The sequence below is a fragment of the Pipra filicauda genome, unplaced genomic scaffold, assembly GCF_003945595.2.
Source record: "Pipra filicauda isolate LSUMZ 115617 unplaced genomic scaffold, ASM394559v2 scaffold13_size5146498_pilon, whole genome shotgun sequence".
Lineage (NCBI taxonomy): Eukaryota > Metazoa > Chordata > Aves > Passeriformes > Pipridae > Pipra > Pipra filicauda.
This window is the reverse complement of record NW_024103874.1, coordinates 1,122,511-1,140,735: the sequence shown is the minus strand read 5'-3', so window position 1 is coordinate 1,140,735 and position 18,225 is coordinate 1,122,511. Positions and strand designations below refer to the sequence as shown.

At 39.4% G+C, this 18,225-nt stretch overlaps 1 protein-coding gene across 1 annotated transcript in view; it reads left to right on the top strand.

Moving 5' to 3' along the window:
• The window catches only part of LOC113982423 (formin-F-like), a 34,994-nt gene that overhangs the window by 15,166 nt on the left and 1,603 nt on the right, over positions 1 to 18,225 (top strand). The window contains exons 6-16 of the mRNA XM_027710650.2: positions 1,822 to 1,998; positions 2,600 to 3,026; positions 3,196 to 3,358; positions 6,444 to 6,555; positions 9,885 to 9,975; positions 10,533 to 10,619; positions 12,333 to 12,485; positions 13,915 to 14,044; positions 14,175 to 14,207; positions 15,211 to 15,314; positions 16,813 to 16,896. Of these exons, the coding sequence (XP_027566451.2) occupies positions 1,822 to 1,998; positions 2,600 to 3,026; positions 3,196 to 3,358; positions 6,444 to 6,555; positions 9,885 to 9,975; positions 10,533 to 10,619; positions 12,333 to 12,485; positions 13,915 to 14,044; positions 14,175 to 14,207; positions 15,211 to 15,314; positions 16,813 to 16,896 (1,561 nt within the window). The remainder of the gene's footprint in view (positions 1 to 1,821; positions 1,999 to 2,599; positions 3,027 to 3,195; positions 3,359 to 6,443; positions 6,556 to 9,884; positions 9,976 to 10,532; positions 10,620 to 12,332; positions 12,486 to 13,914; positions 14,045 to 14,174; positions 14,208 to 15,210; positions 15,315 to 16,812; positions 16,897 to 18,225) is intronic.

Below are 18,225 nucleotides of genomic sequence, written 5' to 3'. Positions count from 1 at the left end.
GACAAGGAGACGCTGGAGAAGTATGAGTCCTTCTAGAGAACATTGACTCACACTGGCCAAATGGCTGCCCCAAAATTCATAATTCCTTCTCATAATGTTCTGAACTCCCCTCCTGGGGGGTGACCAGCCATGGAGGCCTGATAGGGTGGTGGGATTGGAGACAGGAATCATTATTCAGTAGGAAATGGGCTGTCATCACCATTTCAACCCCTAAACCATCCCAGATCAGCAGAGCTTTTGCTTCTGCTTGTTCTGTTGCTGGATTAGTGAAGCAGCCCCAGTGGTTTTACACAGTTTGCTCCCCATTCCACAGACAAATCACCCTTCCCTGAGCCAGCTCCTAAAATACCTGGAAACTGCTTATTTTATCAAAGGAGAGAAAGAGAGAGGGGAAAAAAGTCTGTCTAGCAAAACTAAGGGAAAAAATTTAACATTGTAATTATCTGCATGGAGCAATTATCTCAACACCCTCCACAGAAAATGATTTTAATTGTTTTTAAAAGGCTACTCCTGCATGTCTTGTAAACACTATCCTCAAGTGTGTCCAGGATTTGTTACCTTGCAACAGTTAACAAGTTTGTTAACAAACAAAAATTGATTTTTATTTATCTTGTGAAGCAAAGCCCTTGTTGCTTTCTTCTTTATATTAATCCTCTCTCTTTTTTCCTTTTTTTTTTGCTTTTTTTGGCAAAGTAAATAATGGTGGAAGCATCTGGAGATCCGATTAAACTATAAGTCTCTGCCTTAAAGAAAGGAGAGATCAATATAACTGCCAGCTCCATTAAACAATTCTTATCACTTTGACTGTTTATGTGGGAATAGATGCAATTTATATTTTATGTTTAATTCTTCTGGAGCAGCTAAACTTATTTAAATTTCTCATAGAACACCTTAATCAACCAGCCACACCTTAAAGAGAGAGTGGAGGAAAAGGAAGGTTTGATAGAACTGTCAGAATGATAAAGAAAGGCAGAAATCCTCAAGAAAAATGAAACCACAAATGCTTAAATAAGAATTAAACCCATATACAGTAAAACCTCATCTGTTCTTGAATGGGGGACCTTTGTTTTGAGCAGCAGAACAGAATCCCAGAGGGGAGACTAAAGCAGAAGGTTCTGCTGAATTACAAGCTGTGTATGGTCAAGACAGTGTTTTTCCAAGATTAATTTGTCCTTTAAATAGGTTTCACCCAAATTTTGCCATGGTCATTTCTGATGGAAGCCCTTGAGCCTTGTCCCTTTCCTGCCAAGTGACTTGTGGGACCAGCCTGAGTTCCCATGGAGTAATAGGATTTTTGGGAGGGAGGAATATTGACCTATATGACTGGGAACTAAATTTGGTGACTTGTTTATAGCTTGGGGGCAGTGAAACCTGGAAGACACAGAAGCTCTGAAGCCTTGTCTTATTATGTACTGCTCAGTCACACAGGGGATTCCTTTAAAAGCTCATAGTCCAAGTGATCCACCCTCCCAAACAAGAGGAATAAGTGGAGTGGGAGGGACAGAGCGTGGCTAAAAAATTAACAGGACTTGGGTGATTTTTAGTTGATGGTCAGATCTTTGTTTCAGCTCTCATTGGGCATGGCAGGCTGCTCAGAGTTGGTGTCAGTTTACTTATGTGTCAGATAAGAATAAGAAGCCCTCAAATAAGAATATCTCAAAGCCTTTATGCTTTAGCATTGATACTTTTTGCCTGTCCCATGGAAGATGCTGTAAAAATGTGGAGAGTTTTTGATTTTAGGAAGTGCCTTAACAAAAGCAAAGCTTGTGTAACTAAGCAACCAATGAAGAATGAGCTGTATGTCCATTCCTTGTCCTTCAGGTACTTGGTGCAACTACGTGAAGGAGAATTGACTTTATATTGCATAGGTCTGGGAGGAAAGAACAGGACTGCAGACCCTGGAGCAAACACAATTAATTTGTCAGGTGGGGATGTGAGTGTCAGCAAGGAGAATGGATGCAGCACCTTTTCAGTTCAGACCAAAGATCACAATTATTTGTAAGTATAGTTGGTAATTAATAATTTATTAACGCAGAAGTACTGAAAACAAGGTCAAGCAACAGGGGGCCTCAATGTTTCAGAATAAAATAAGAGTACTGGAGAAATGAGGCCATCAGAATTATATAGATTCCTGCTCCCATTGCTTTGCAGTGATTTGATGAGGATTTTCAGGAGGAATCAGAAGTGCCACATCATGAAACTGAAATACTGCCCACAGCAACTTGTCTAGTTGTCATGGCAGGAGTCAGGGAAGAGGAGATGCACATTCAGCTTGGTGGGACAGATGTGTGAGCAGGTTCTGCTTGTGCAACAAGCACAGCAAGGTGTAACAAGCTGTTCACCTTGCCCCAAGGTGGAGAGGAGGAATTATGAGGTAACTGCACCACAAAGTCAATATATGGCAAAACTTCAGCTCTCTAACCATAGACACATAAGCAATTAACTTTGCCTGAAAAGGTCAGAGTCAGCAGCACTGGGCTGCTTTGACAAGTAAAGGTGCTGAATATCATTCTGCTTAAATCAGAACTATCTGTGGCTGTGTTAGTCAGCATGTTATTTACACTGTCTTGTGTTTATATACCACATTCTTAAATTTCAGGTTTCGAATACCCTTTACTGTCCAAAACAGCAGGCCAGAGGATGTTGGCAAGCTCCAGAATGAATGGGTGTCTCTCCTAGAAAGGTACTGTCAGCTGGGCCAGGGGGCCTCCCCGCCTCAGGAGGGATCTCAAGGATGCACCTCCCCTGAAGCTGATTATGAGGAATTTATTGTACCTCTGAATGAACAGAAAGAGGAGACTCTGCACTTTGGTGTGAGTCCTGAAAGGACCAGTCTGAACAAGTCTCCAAGCCCCCAGACAAAGCCTGCAGAGGGGGAAGGAGGGCCAGCATCACCATCTCTTCCACTTCCCATAAGTAGGGCAGAGGTACCACCAGCCCCTCCTGCCCTTCCACAGCCCTGCAGCCTCTCTCCAGCAGCAAAGAGAACCAAAGCCTTTCACTGGGATGTTGTTCCTTCTGATAAGGTGAGGATGAAACTGATGGTGGCTGTTAAAAAAAATCTGTATATATAGTGTTACATCTATAGTTATAAAAGTACAACTGTGCCACAAAATGACCTTCTCTGTGTTTGGATGGAACAAAGTGCCTCTGTTCTGGCTTTCTGTTTACCCTGTGTCACTCCTATCTTTTTAGATTCACAAATCTGTCTGGGGATCACGTGACCCATTTAAGAAGAAAATTGATGTATCCAGGCTCTGTGAACAGTTCCAGATCCAGGACACAGCAGTATTTTCGGGCAATGAGCCTTCAGTGAATCAGCACATCATGTTAGACCGAAAAGTTGCACATAACTTCAGTAAGTGTGTTAATAAGAGCTGTGTTCTCCTCTCTGAGCTGGGCTGAACATTGCACACATTTTCTCTTTGTACTTCCTGCCATTCAACAGGCAATGAGACAAACTTCTGGATCATGTTTTAATTCAATGCCCCTCTACTGATTTATAAAAGAAGACCTCATGGTTGAGTTGCTCCAAATGTGGTCCTTAATGATGTAGAGGTGAAGCCCAAAGCTTCTTCTCTTCTTGTACAAAACATGTGGAAGTGCCATTGAGCTGTGATGTTGTTGTCTTAGAGCAGACATGTGAAATCATGTGTGTCACCTGTGAAATCAATGTAAGACTGACTTCAGAGGCTTTTCAAATTTTGTGGGTTGTTCAGGTGAAGAAAAGTCAACAGGAGCAGGTGGAGAGCCAGAAGTTTGAGTGCTGTGCTGGCAGTTTGAGTGTTGGCATAAGAGGCCTTTGAGGCAGCTACAAGCCAGGTTTCAGGAATTCTTGGCCTTCCTCTGGCTGAAGGCTCAGGCTGTGAATGACTGTCTTGAACAGGATCCTTCCCTCTCATATCACAGGATTCTACCAAAGACCTGACCTAGAACAGTCTTTCACAGCTAATGAAGGAGTTCAACACACAGTTCTGCTCTTTCTAATAAAATGATGTAAAGGTCTTTCAATCCTTTTAATGAGAATTGGTAGATATTAAAGGAGCAAGAGTAATTGTTCTTCAAAGACCACTCTGATTTCTGTTACAGAGATGGCTTTCCAAAAAAGCTCTATAACCTAGAGATGTTTCAAGAAGTGTTACATGTGTAAAGAATTTGGGGCAGTTAATTTTGAAGTTTTAATGATTTCTTCTCTGTGAATATTAATAAGAAAGAATGTATTTTGGAGATCATGTAAAGTTTTAATTGGGAACTTTAAATGGGGATAACTTGGAATTATTGCATCCCTTGACTAACAATTTGAAGGGTTAAAAGGAAGAGAGTGATACAGAAGTGCTGTTGCAGATAAAAGAATCTTGTAATAGCACTTTTATCTACTAAATGATTGCAGTTTCTTTGAGGAAATTTCTTTCTTTTGGTTGGCAAATAGCACCATTCCTCCTTTTGATCCTGTTCCTCCTACAACTGTTTTTTCAATGGGACATTACACATCCGTTTCTTAATCTTATCCTTAAAGTTCCATCAGTGAGATTTTTGGCATACACTTATTATAATGGATGTTACTTAGATCAAAAGTTAATTTGATCCTTAGAATTCTGATTAATCTTCCTGCAAGTGCTGCAAACTGCAGTTCTTAATTTAATGAATAAAAGGATGAAGCTCCAAAATTGCCAGTAGGTTAAAATTTGTGGAGAATTTGAGTGGGTTTCTGAACACAAGAGAGAAATGAGAGTTCTGAGAGTAGATCTATACACTGAATTTGAGTCTAATGTGTGAGAAAATACAAATAAAAGCTAAGTTATCTCGTGGATTCTTGTAGACAAAATAAATTTCTGCCATACAGAGAACAGGTATCGGGAAGAAACAAGAAAAACATCCTCAGATTTCCAATGCAAAATTTTGGGAGACATTATAATGTATATGTTAACCCAAGAAGATGAGATCTAATGGGTGAAAAACTGATTTAGAAGTCAAAATACCAGCTTCTGTGTCTTGATTGCTGCCTGTTTCTCTGTATGAGACCCCCTTTCCCACATAGTATCCTTATTTTGCCCGGGAAAATACTTTGACGAAGTCTGATGACTAGAATTTCTTCAGTGTCTTGATATCAGTTACTGAAAACGTTCAAGACAATTTTAAATGCTTTCTGGACAGGTTGTGAAGATTTTAAAATCAACGTTTTACCGTGGGTTATTCACTGTTATGGTGATTCCCCACCACTGAAGAGACACACAGTTTAAAAGGCATAGGGAAGCAATAGATATGAGGCATAAAAAGCACAAGAAGGAAAAAAGGAAAGTTCTGCCAGGCTTAGCACTAAAGCTCAGATCTTATAACAAAATTCAGAGGGTGTAGAGTGTGTCAGAGGAAGAATAAATGGTCTGTACTCCACTGGCCAACAGTCTCTAGAACCATTAACAGCTGCCTCGGGCCACAGCAAGTTCCTCTAACCTGAAAAACTCTGTTCCTTTACAGAATTGAATTGAAAAGAAGGTAAATCATACAAATCCTTCCAAAATTCTCCTTCACAATCCCTTTATGCTTCTCAGAGGAGTTCTGGTGTAGCAGAGACTCCAGGGCAAGTCTCGTGCCAGCAATGGGAAGCATTTAAACATTTTCCCTTTCTCTGCTGCTGCCCTTTGTTCACTTCCTTGTGATTCTTTTTTTTTTACCTCCATCCTCCAGTACCAATGAGGGAGACAGACAGTAATTAAAGAATAACTGGCAAGACAAAGTGGTCTTTTTGGGAGCAACATCCTTACAAATTTTTACTTGTCTAAATGATGACCTTCACCTCTTTGGGGAAGAGGCATCTTATTTGCATTTTCCTGTCATAATGCATGTTATGAGCCAGCCCTGTATCAGCACAGAAGTCTTGAACTTTACAAAAACATCAGATTTTAGGATTTTAGGAAGAAGTGAGCACTTCTGTTTCCTAGTTTGCCTTCATTTTGGGAGTAAGTTTTCTTGCTGGAGATTAAACAAAGCAAGTAAACAAAATCCAAACAAATGGAAAGTGTAATTCCTTTAACCTTCAAAATATTGTGCCAACTTATTGTACTGTTATGTGGAAAAAAAATGATTTTAACTGTTGAGCTGAGTACAAAAGAAATACATATGAGCAAGTATTGAGTACATTCCCAAAATGGTATCTTAATAGTTCTATCCTAAACATTGACTATCTTATGAAAGAAATTTGGTTTTCCTTGACTACTATTATGTAAATTTAAAGAAAATACAAAGTTTGAGTTATTGCTTTAATGACAGCAGCTACTAAATATTTTGGTGTTTTTTTTTACTTTTTTTCCTGTTTGTTTGTGATGGGTTTTTTCTTTCTCTCTTCCTTTTTTTTTTTTTTTTTTTTTTTTTTTAAATCTGATAAGTACAGATGAGATATTTTGGTGATTTTCCTTCCAAGTAATCTAAGAATCCTTTTCCTCCAGACATTTTTCTTAAAAGTTTCCGTATCAAACCAAGTGAGCTGAAAGAAAAACTGTACATCATACATGAGGAGAGTGGTGGACTCACAGATGAGCAGATTACAGCACTGAGGAGGTAATTTTGGGGGTTCAATTGTTTGTTTATGTTATAAGGTACCCTTTGGAGAAGGCAGAACCTTCTGCAAATAATGTGAAGCTCATGGATGGACTGAGACATTGGATTTATCCTGACTGTGGATATCAGGTTGCACACAGAAATCAGCTCTTGCAACTGAGATTTTTGAATACAGCCCCAAAATATCACTTTTCCCCATCTTTGTAGGAAAGGGGGTTGCAAAGCAATGGCAAATCCACCATGATTTTGTGAACTAGTTACAAAGAGTAGAGTTGGGAAAATAGTAAGTTGTGTCAGTGAGCAGGTGTTGACTTGAGAAGACTTTACAGGATCTCTTACTACAGCCTTACAACCTATTGTGGGATGAGAAACGAAAGATTTAAGACTGGTTTGGAGATAAGGAAGGCAGACAAGTGTTAAAGGAACTTTATGTGGTGATGGGGTGTTAAGAATATCAGTATGTCAGTGGCAGAGATTTGTGGGTTTAAAGCAGAATGCAAATTTCTGTATCTTTAGCAAAACTGAAGAGATTTCAGGAGTGTAATCAAACTATATGAAATTCATAGGAACTGCATTGTATCTTTTTGAATAGTTTAAGACATAGAAAGAAAGGAAAGAAGTGGGATCCTAGAGTAGTATCTCTTATACATCCCAGTCCCCATGTGGTACTTGGACTACTTTAATAAACATATTCACACACGAAAACTTGATGTGAAACTGTTTCTTCCTTTAAAATGAGAAAAGATTAGAGTGTTTTGCTAAAGTGAGCTGGGAAAAAGATGAGGCTGACAAAGAAAGTGAGGAAGTAAATAATTGATGTTTCTACTTCTCATGGAATCAGTTTAATCTTGGCCTTAAAATCCTGATCCAAATCAGTACATCAGAGGCAATTTTAAAATGATCTGCAGGATCATGTGAGCACTTAGGAAGTGTTGTGAGCACAAGAAGAGACAGCTAACATAGAATTAATGTTATTCTGTGACATGACTTGTGCAGAGCTTGCCTCAAGTGTGAAGGGACGTGGGCAGGAAACTGAATATTTACATGTTTTTTATGTCCCAGTGTTCTGGAGGACGTTTCCTTGCTGCTCCAGTGCTTTACCAGTTACACCCCCCAGTGGTGCACAATTATGAGCTGGGGAAAGGTGCATGGCCCCACTGAGGGTGATGGAGCTCTGCTGCCATTCAAAAACTGATCTGAAAGGCTCCTTCAAAAAAGAAACCTCTTCCTGCAGCACTGCAGGTTCAGTCCAGGATCTCCACGCTGCTGAAACCAGTGTGACACCACTGAGATCCCTGATTTACAGCATCTGGGCTCCTTGCCATCAGATAATAATAGTAATAATGATGGCAATGAAGCTTGAAAGATCCTGTTTTTTTTTTTCCTTTAAGTCTTTCTTTGAGAGCAATAATGCTGAGGAAATTTTCTAGCAATGGAATATGTAAGAGATATTGGATGCTGTATTTGCTATATGTTATGTGGCTTCAAGGATTCAAGCTATGGGTTCAAGGATTCTGTCCTTGAAATTCTTATTTATTGCCAAAATCTAGGAATGCACATACAAATCTTGCAGTAAAAGGGAGATAATTTTTTTCCACCCCAGCAGTTTTAAGTGTGAGTGAAATAAACGAGATGCATCTCGGAATTAAGGCTCGGATTTCCAAGTGGAAAATCAAAGGAGCAGACAGACATTCTCATGGAACATCAGCACTCCCAAGTCTCTCTGGTACGAAGAGCTGTGGTGGATTTAGCAGGACATTTAACACTTTTGAAAACCTTTCCGTTTGATTTTGGTGTCATGGTGGAAAACTTTACCTTTGAAAACTGTGGCCTCCAGTCGGTGGAGAACCTGTGGTCAGGACAGGAGTTCAAACAGGATAATCCAGGGCTGGAAAATCCCTCTCTGTGCAAATTGTTCCTGTCAGACTGCCTGAGCCTGAGCAGGAAGTCAAAATTCTACTATTGTAGAATGAAAAAATATTTAAAGTCAAACCCAAGATTACATTTTCAAGACTGTGACCTCTGAGTTAAATGTTCTGCTCATGTGTCCAGTGGTGGGATATTATTAGAAACTTCAGGACTTAATTTGACACGGAAACCTTTCCATAATTCTCTGAATGATTCTTTATCCTGATGTCTTAAAATCAATAGGAAAGCACTCCTTGTCTCTTAATTTTTTTCAGAGCAATGGGATTTTTTTCATTGTGCAAATTCCATTAGAGTTGCATTCATGTACAAAGATATTTATGGAACGCATTCACATATTCTTGTGCTTCCTTTTTCATGGCTTCCATTGTTCAGTGCTTTAAGCTTTAAACCTCCTAGATAATCTGCTGGTTTTGTTTTATATACATAAGACATCTAAACAATTTTATGGAATATCAGACATTTGATTAAATGAAGATATTTGCTGTCAGTTTTTAAAAATACGTTGTTTGAATTTGCTTAAAAAGTCAAACTTTTTTCAGTGATAAACACCCTTTCATTTGCCAACAGTTAACTTATCTTTAAATGAGAATTCAATTATTTCTTTATGATAAAGAGTGAAAAAAGTACTATTTTGTAATCTGCTTTAATATAGACTTAATAATTCAAACCCTAGCCATTATTGAATTGAAATGTCAAATTACTGACAACAGTAAAAAAAAAAAATCTTACTTCTTGTCCTGTATTTAACATTTAAAATATTTGCTTTATTTTTTCCATTTCTGAATAAATCACTTTTAATGAAAATGTAGAGCTATCCCCATGAATGTTTAATCACACTTGCTACAAATTTAGTAGGTTTTTTGAAGAGAAGATAGACCCGAATACTTATTTAAGATTCTTTACACTCCTTCTCATATGTTTGCTATAACATTGATTTCATTTTGCTGAAGATATGCTGTGAATTCCCATAGTGAGCACTCAGACAGGCAGGAAGATCTCCAAAGGAGAACTGTGGTGATGTGTTTGTTTTTCCAAGTGGAGTCAATATTTGAAGACATCAATTTTTCTAAAGATCTGTGGCCCTGGAGTTCTGACCCTGGAGAATATATTCTGTGGCCTCGTGCAGAAGGAAGGAAGTTGTGGGTCTGTGTTATGTGCTGCCATTATTTGAGCAAGTGAAAAAACCTGCAAAAACAATGGTAAAGAAGATCATTGTTCCCAAGGATTGGTGGGGTGTCTGTGCAGAGCCAGGAGTCCCACTGATCAAAGAATTAACATGCAACACATAAACCACACTAAATGTAAGAAATTCCAGTGCATGGAATGGAATGATTGTTTTATGTCGCAACAATACAAAATGAAGAGGAAGAGGACATTCAATTTTAATTCCTGTTTTACAGATACATGCCAACAGCAAAAGATGCAGAAAGGTACCAGTCATTCAAGGGGTCGTGTTCAGAGCTGCACGTGGTTGACCAGTTTATGTTAGAGGTAAGAAGCATTAAAAGTCACCACATGCCATTTCTAGGGCATTCTCTGAGGTAAAACCACTGTTGTTTGGAACTTAAATTTACAACTCACCCAGAATCAGCATAAGAGGATTATTCTGATAATATTATTCTGATATATATTCAGATTATTCTGATAATATATTCTAATAATCAGAAGAGAGCTCTATGGAGTCCTTTGCTTCTCCAAGTCACACCCCCTCCCCTTGCTCCAAAGTAGGAGCTGATTTATTCTGAGCTAGGTTTCCAAAATATACAAGCAGAAAATTGTGTGTAATTAAACATTCTTGTTCACAAGAAAGGAGTGTCATTGATTTTAATAATGTCTGGCCCTACCAGCATATTTGAATTTGCGTATGCAAATGTGCACATTCAGGTGTGCACCATAGTAAATCCACAGACCTCAAATAAAATTAAGAAATGAGCACAGAAATTAGGAAAACTATGGTCTAGCTGAATTGCTCAATAAACTACAATGTATATGTGCATGTTTTGGTATAAACATGAGTTTTGATTCCTTTTCTGTTCAATTCTGTGCAGATGTGTAAAATCCCTCACTTGGGCCAGAGGTTGGATCTCCTGCTCACTGTTCGTGAGCTCCCTGAGAGCATGAGAGATTTGGAGCCTGTGAGTAACATGAGTCCTTCACAGTGTGTTTGTCATCAAAATCTACCCCTTTGATACTAGAGGGCCAAATAACCTCAATGCAGATCCTTTTTTTTTTCTAATATGTGCATTTAACATCATCCTTATTCCACCAAGATGCAAGAAGCAGTAGCTGATGGGCCTGGCAATGGAATAGACTTCCACAAAAGAGGGAGAAAAGAACAGGAAAGGATTTTCAAATTTTTTATTTGGTGTTGTTAAACTTTCCTCTTTCTTTGACTTGTGAGAAGTGAATTTCACCACTAAAATTCAACTTAGTTTGTGGGGAGGTTGTTGCACAAGCTGAAAGAATCAAGCTGAAAGACATAGAGCAAGTTTATTTGAAATTCATAGAGAATTTCCTCTTTGCAGAAGACTGAAGGAGAGTGTTCCTCCTAAGGATTACAGGAGTGAACTGAACTATCAGGAACCAGAGATTAAGTCCCTCTCTGCCTTTTTTCAGGATGACCTAAGGGGGAGGGGATGCAAATAAACGGTCTCATGACTGGACCTTCCTGTTCCAAGCCACTGCCTTCCCTGCCAGGTTTTGTCTATGCTTTGGCTCAAAACAAGTATTTTGACACGATTCTGCTTCTATGAAAATGTTTCAGAGGTTTTGCTCTCCTTCTGCATGAGAATGAAAACAAAATGTGAAAGTTCTGCAAGACCAAGTTGTTGTCCTTTATCTGTGACTAAAACCATGGTGACAGTGGACAAAGCTCAGAAGAGGAGCAGATGGAAAACACAGGGGACATGCCCAGATTTCTGACCCTGCCTGGTGCACTGCCACGCCTTTGCTGTCCTCCAATGAAGCCAAATACCTGAATATTTAGAAGTTATTATATGCACTGTTTGATTTGGCTGATGTTTGATGTTCATTGAATGTTCACTGATCAGTTGTCTAAGTATTTTCTTACTTATGCTCACTAATATCTGTTTTTAAATCATAGAATATACACTTAAAATTCTATGGGACAACCTGACTACTGGCTTTAAGCCCTCTCTGGCCCTGAGATGTGTTATAAATGTTTTAACAACAGCTTTCAGCTCTCCTGTGTGTTTCCACCTTTCCCTGTTTTTAAGTTTGTGTGTTGGTGACTGACGAAAGGAGGTGTGGTGCTAAAAAAATACAAATTTCCTAGTGGAAAACAAAACCACCTCTTGTGTCCATAGCCTTAGAAGGGAGGTGGCTTCCCTGGGAAAACAGAATTATATTGGGTTTGATTACAGGAAATCATTATTCTTCCTTGTGGGGGAAACTGTGCTAAGAATTCTGATAACAGTTTTCAGCTGGTATAAACAGAAGGGAGGGAGGTGGAAGCTGGAGAGCCCCACACTGAGCTCCAGGCTCTGCTTCCCCTGGTACCTGACATTTGGTGCAATCTGGTGCATTCAAACAGCAAAACACTTCTTCTGCAGAGGCATTTTAAGAGATGAGTTGAAATGGCTTTGGCAGCCAGAGAGGATGTGACCTCCTTTTGGGCAGAATCACTGTGCCAACACAGCTTTATCTGGGTGGGAGAGTTTTAACTGGTCCTTCCTAAAAACCCCGGGCCTGTTTCCTTGAGGGACTTGAGTAGGAAGATGTCATTGGTGAGGTGTGACTTGCTTCAGGTGGGGACAGTGAGGCTTCGGCACAGGGATTTACCCACGCTTCCAATCTGAACTGAAGGAAGATCTGTGTGTGTTTTTCAGCTGATAAACCAGAAGATCCAAGCCAGTAAGCAGCTGCAATCCAGCCAGAAGTTTGTTGCTGTTTTGGAGTACATTTTAGCCATTGGGAACCATCTAAATGAGAAGGCTGGAAAAGAGGTGGTGAAAGGATTTCGATTGTCATCTTTGGCCAAAGTGAGTAAATATTTTCTTGTTGTTAAAAATCCTGTTTGACATTATATTCTTGAATGACTGTGATAAAAAGATGCATTTCCCCATTTCAGACAGCAGCACTGGCTGGGTGGGGGCTTGGTGGCCTTCAAGCACCTGAAAGGGAGCTACAAGAAAGATGGAGAGAGACTTTTTCCAAGGGCCTGGAGTGACAGCACAAGGGGGAATGGCTTCACACTGACAGAGAGGAGGGTTAGATGGGATATTAGGAAGAAATTCTTCCCTGTGAGGGTGGTGAGGCCCTGATGGGGAGGTTGGTCCCTTCCAACCCAAACCATTCTATGATTCCATGAATCTAAGCATCTTTTGCAACAACTGGTACGTGGCCATTTTAAATTAAAATTTCAAAAGCAGAATTTAAACAAATTAACAAATTGGAAGGGAGTGAAATTTCCTGCAATGCTTTTAACCCCCATCATTGCTCTGCTGGATGATTAATAGGGGATGAAAGTTGAAGTTGTGGTCTTCACTCTTTCCTAACAGAGAGCTGCTGTACAACAAGCATCATCTAGCTCTTAATTCTCTAATTGCCTCTTCACTGACCTACCACTTGTGTGACATTAGCCTGAGTTTTCCATTAGTTTTAAGCAACCTGCTTTCCCCTCTTCATCAGAATTTGCCATCAGAAAATGCTGCTGCTGAAAATAGGAGTTTTTTCCCCCTTCCTCCATCCAGCAGTTGCAAAGCATAATATTCTTACCTAAAAAGTAAGAAACAGATACAAATTTCCTAAGCTGCTTGTGCCTTTAATAGTATTGTAAAATTATGCCTCATCTGTAAACAGAAGAGAAGGATTTTTACTTTGTTTTTATAAGATATCTTTCCCATCTGGAGACTTTAATATATGAGTGAATGATTTATAAGTCTAGTGACAATTCTGAAACAAAACTTGCATTCTTTTTTTTATTATTTTTATATATATAATGCCTGTAATACCACATCTATCATAATGAAAAATGCCTACAAAATCTTTTTCTGCCACAGAGCATCTTCCCAGATTCAATTAAGGAACTTTTCTCTCTTCATGAGCACAGCACACTACTTCTGAGTGGAAAGGAATAATGACTGTGGTTGCTTGGAGGTCCAAAATCAGTTGCAATCAATTAGGATACCTTCAGTTTAAAAAGATCTGTGTGAATAAGACAGAGAAGAACAAGCAAGGTCAAGGGATATGGAAGTGGAAAGCTGATCTTAATCAAGAATGTGTGTGAAACGGCAGATTGAAAAGGAGAAGTTTAATTTTGTTGTGTTCTATTCTTGTCAAGCTTACTTGGGAACTATCAACAGCCCTGCTGTTCTTTTATTTATTTATTTATTTATTTATTTATTTATTTATTTATTTATTAAGGTGTAACAGCTCAGTATGTCAATCATTGCTCTGGTTTATTTGCAGTTACCTCTGCTGAGGGGTAAAGAGAGGACGTTCACTTTGCTTCACGCCCTTGTGGAACAGATCCTCTTACATGAGCCTGATCTGGCCACATTTTCTCAGGAGTTGACAGAATTTGAAGCTGTTCCTGATGGTAAGAGGAGGGAGGGGGGAAAAATAATCAACAAATAAAAAATAAAGTCCTTCAGCTTCTGTGGAAACTCCCATCCTCACGATATGAATGATATTTCTTAACATGTTTTTCCCCCTCTCTTCCTTTCCAGCTTCCATGAAGGGACTCAGTGCTGAAGTTGATGGTATGTAAATGTGGTCTCTACATCCAGAGAAAGGTTTTCATACATTGTGCAGTCATTTGGAACAGGCTTTCATTGCACTTCTGTAGTTTGTAAAGAGAGGTAAAGGTTCAAAACGTTGAGGTGAAGTGTTGCTATGGTGATGCTTAAGCTGCCATGTTACCTAGAAAGAATTTAAAAAAAAAAAAAAAGAAATATTAAAGTGTGTCCAGGTGGTTTAGAAATAATTAAAAATAAATATACTGCCGATGGTAAATAGAGTTTATCATAGAGTACAAATGTTAAGTGCTACAAATGCTCCATCAAAGTCACAGCTGTAGCAGATTCTCTGGGAGCTGGGAATGCACCAGGAGAAAACTTCCTGCAGCTCAGTCCTGGACTTCAAGAACTTCTTTGAACCAAACTGGTTTCCTTCTCTAGAAAGGAGTCCAACACCAGTGAAGTCGGGAGGAGGGAAGAGAATAAGGTTGTTTAAATGTCAGATTGGTTTGGGGAGATATTTACAACTCACCATTGAACAGTGCCATGAGATGCCAGTGAGCTCTTTCCCCCCATTTCCCAGAGTGGGAGCTCCCAGGATAGCAGACCAGTGTTGTGCTCAGTGCCAAATGACAACGTTTCTCACTGCTGCATAGAAGAGAATTTTTGTTCTTTTGTCTTTAAAGGAACCCTGAACTTTCTGCACAAAAACATAGGTTTGAAGTGTGTTATTTTCATGGCTAATCCCAATGCCCAGAGCTAGGAAAGGCCAGATTTATGACCACTGCATTACCATGCTATCGACCTCTTCATTATTCTGCAGTGATGTGATCACATACTACTTTTTCCATAATAAAATGTTCCTTTCTGGGTTTCTACTTCAAGATAGAAAGTTAATATTCCTGGATGAACATATTATAGGCCTATATTCTCCTAAATTTTCCTTGTGTCCTAAATTAGACATTTGCAGTCCTTTGGTCACATCTGCATGCTGGTGACATTCCTCCTTTTCTTTCTCTGTTGTTAGTTTTAAGAAAAGAATTGGAAAACATTATTCAGTGCAGGAGGCTTATTAAACCCAAGACAATCAAGGCAACACCCCAGGAATTACAGTTCTGCAAGGAACTAAAGGTAAAGTTACTACAACTTTCTTGTGGGCTGGAGGTAAATGATGAGTAACCTGTTAGTTTGTCTGAGACCTGCCCTGATAAGGGAATCAGGAGCATTTGAGGAAAAGTGGTTTTTTATTCCCCTCTGAGAGTATTTCACAGTGTAAATTGCAGCATGGGAAGGGTTTTCAGGGTTTCTGCATCTCTTGCTTTTGCTTCACCAGACAAATGGGATGGAGTGGATGAGGCAGCCCCATAGTGGTCCATGACAAGCACTTTGTCATGGACAAAGGAATAATAGGAATTTTTGAGCACATATAAATTTGTAATGATTTCTTCTGCCTTTGGATAGAAGGGGAGATAGCACAGACAATCATAGAATCATTTAGATTGAAAAAGACCTTTGAGTGCATTGAGCCCACCCATAAACCTGTCACTGCCAAGGCCACTACTAAACCATGTCCCCAGGTCTCCCACCTACATGTCTTTTGAATCCCTCCAGGCATGGTGGCTCTACCACTTCCTGGGCAGCCTGTTCCAATGCTTGATAATCCTCTCAAAGAAGACATTTTTGCTAATATCCAGTCTCAACTTTCCCTGGTACAACTTGAGGCTGTTCCCTCTTGTCCTGTCAATGTTACTTGGTTAAAGAGACCATCCAAGAAACACCATCCAAGGCCATGCCTAAATTGTGATTATAGGCTGATCTAAGATGGCTCTGCTCTTGCATCACACAAGGCCATGCCTAATTTGTGATTACAGGCTGATCTAAGTTTATTCTGCCCTTGCTGGTTACAGAACAAGATGGGTTGGAGGACACAAGGGGGAGGAAGCTGAGCAGGCCGTAGGAAGCAGAGGGGTCGATAGCTCAGGCACAGAGAATTAATAACTCAGGAGCACTGTTGTGCTGGTTGTGAATTGGGCTAATGCCAGCTCAGGGGTTCCCCACTCTGGTGTGGACACGTCCATCTCTGCTGTCCCAGCTATCTCTGTGCTGAGCTTCACTGGGCAGGGTCAGCATCTGCTCAATCCATGTGTTTCCTTCTGCTTTGGAACACCTTGCCAGGTGCTTCTTCCGTACATGTTCAGCTGTCAAAAATACATAGATTACAAAGGAACCATAATTAAGGAATTTAACTCCAAAACTTAAGTTTCTATTTCTGCTTCCTTAAGAACCAGCAACTGGGAGTGTTTGCTTCACATGCAAAAAGGCCAAATGTGGTGGAAATTAGGACCTTCTGATGCTTATCTAGTTCTACCAGTTTTAATAGATTTAGGTAATGTCATCGAATAATGCAGTTAAAATTCTCTAACCTTGATGTTTCTTTTTTTTTTCCCATCTTTGAAGTCTTAATACTTGCAAGGAAATATGTGTGCTTGATGTAGGCTTCTCTTTTGTGAAATGTGAAATTTTTGTGACATGAAAATTTTGACTTGAATTATCTTGTTTTCACTGCTGTTTAATTCCTGCTTTAATATTATTCTCCTACAGCAAATTAAGAAGTTTTATTTTATTACAGGATTTAATTCAGAAATATGAAGGGGATCTATCCCAGCTGTCAAAAAGATGTGATGAAATGAAGAAGCTTTATAGCAACGTACTGGTACATATCATATTAAAATGCAATGAAAATAAATCTACATTTCTTTAAGAAAAAAAAAAAGAGGGGGAAGAAAGAAGTGGAAAGAAGCACAAGAAATTCCCACGTGCTTGATAGTTATACAGTCTATAGAAAGAAAAGCAAAACCTTTCATCTAACAGTGGTCAGAAGCTTTAAGGAAGGGGGTTGCTGAAATGCAGTGCTGACCTGTGAAACCAGAATAATGTCCTGGTTTGGGACATGATTTTAAGTGTGGTGGTGGTTTTTGTGGTGTTTCTTTTTCTCCTTTTTTTTTTTTTTTTTTTTTTTGTCAGAGGGAGGGATTAAAAGCAGAGAAGTTCAATGATGAGCAAATGTTACACAGAAGATGCAGCCAGGAAGGCCTTTGGGGTCCTACCTGAACAGACACTGCAGATTAGAGAGATGTTTGACCAAGGAAATTTAATTAGTGATGTTTTAGTAAAAGTAATATTGTAAGAATGCACAGGGGTTTCTTTGTGGCTCTTGCAAACTGGAATAACACCTCAGCTTAGGGCAGCAAGCCAGATTAGTCTGCAGCACATAGAGAACTCTGTCCCAAGCCTTCAAAAAAGTTGAAAACCAAGAACATCTGAGACTCTTATTTGCATCTGAAGAGGATTTCATTTTCCACGTAGCTGGAAGTTTTCTCAACCTTTAAGCCAGATCCTTTTTACCTTCCTTTCCCTGTTATTCTCTAAATAACTTTTTTGATGTATTTCTCTCCTTTAGAATGAATTTTTTTTCTTCTGAACAAGCAAAGCAAATCCTTTTGCATGTTTATAAAGCATCAACAAATGTAAAGCAAATATAAAATAGAATGGGTGACCAAAAGCCACCTTATCATCCCAACAGCACTAGACAGGTATAGTCCAGCTCACCTGGAATAGCTGATCTGGAATTGTGTTGGAATAGCCATGGAAATCATGTTACACATAACCCAAAACTCCACAGGCCCACCTTGATGCTTTTATATCCTGCTTATGAAATCAATAGTGACCTTGGCATGTGACATTTCTGTGGGATGAGCAATAAGTTGGGGACAACTGCCTGTGGCATAACTGTGGGCTCTCAGCTCCTCACAGATGGTCATTAGCTCCAGGAAATGCCTCTCTCATTACTGTTTAACTGATGGCACATCATGGGCCAGATGTGCCAGAGATGAAGGGCTTGGAGAACCCAGAAGGTGCAATTAGGAACATACAGGCAAAACTATTAATCAGGTGTCAGTGCTTAATGTTAAAGTTTTTGTGACTGGGTTGTATTTGAGTGGTTTCTGGTGCTGTGTTTCTGATTTCCAGGCAGAGGGTTTGC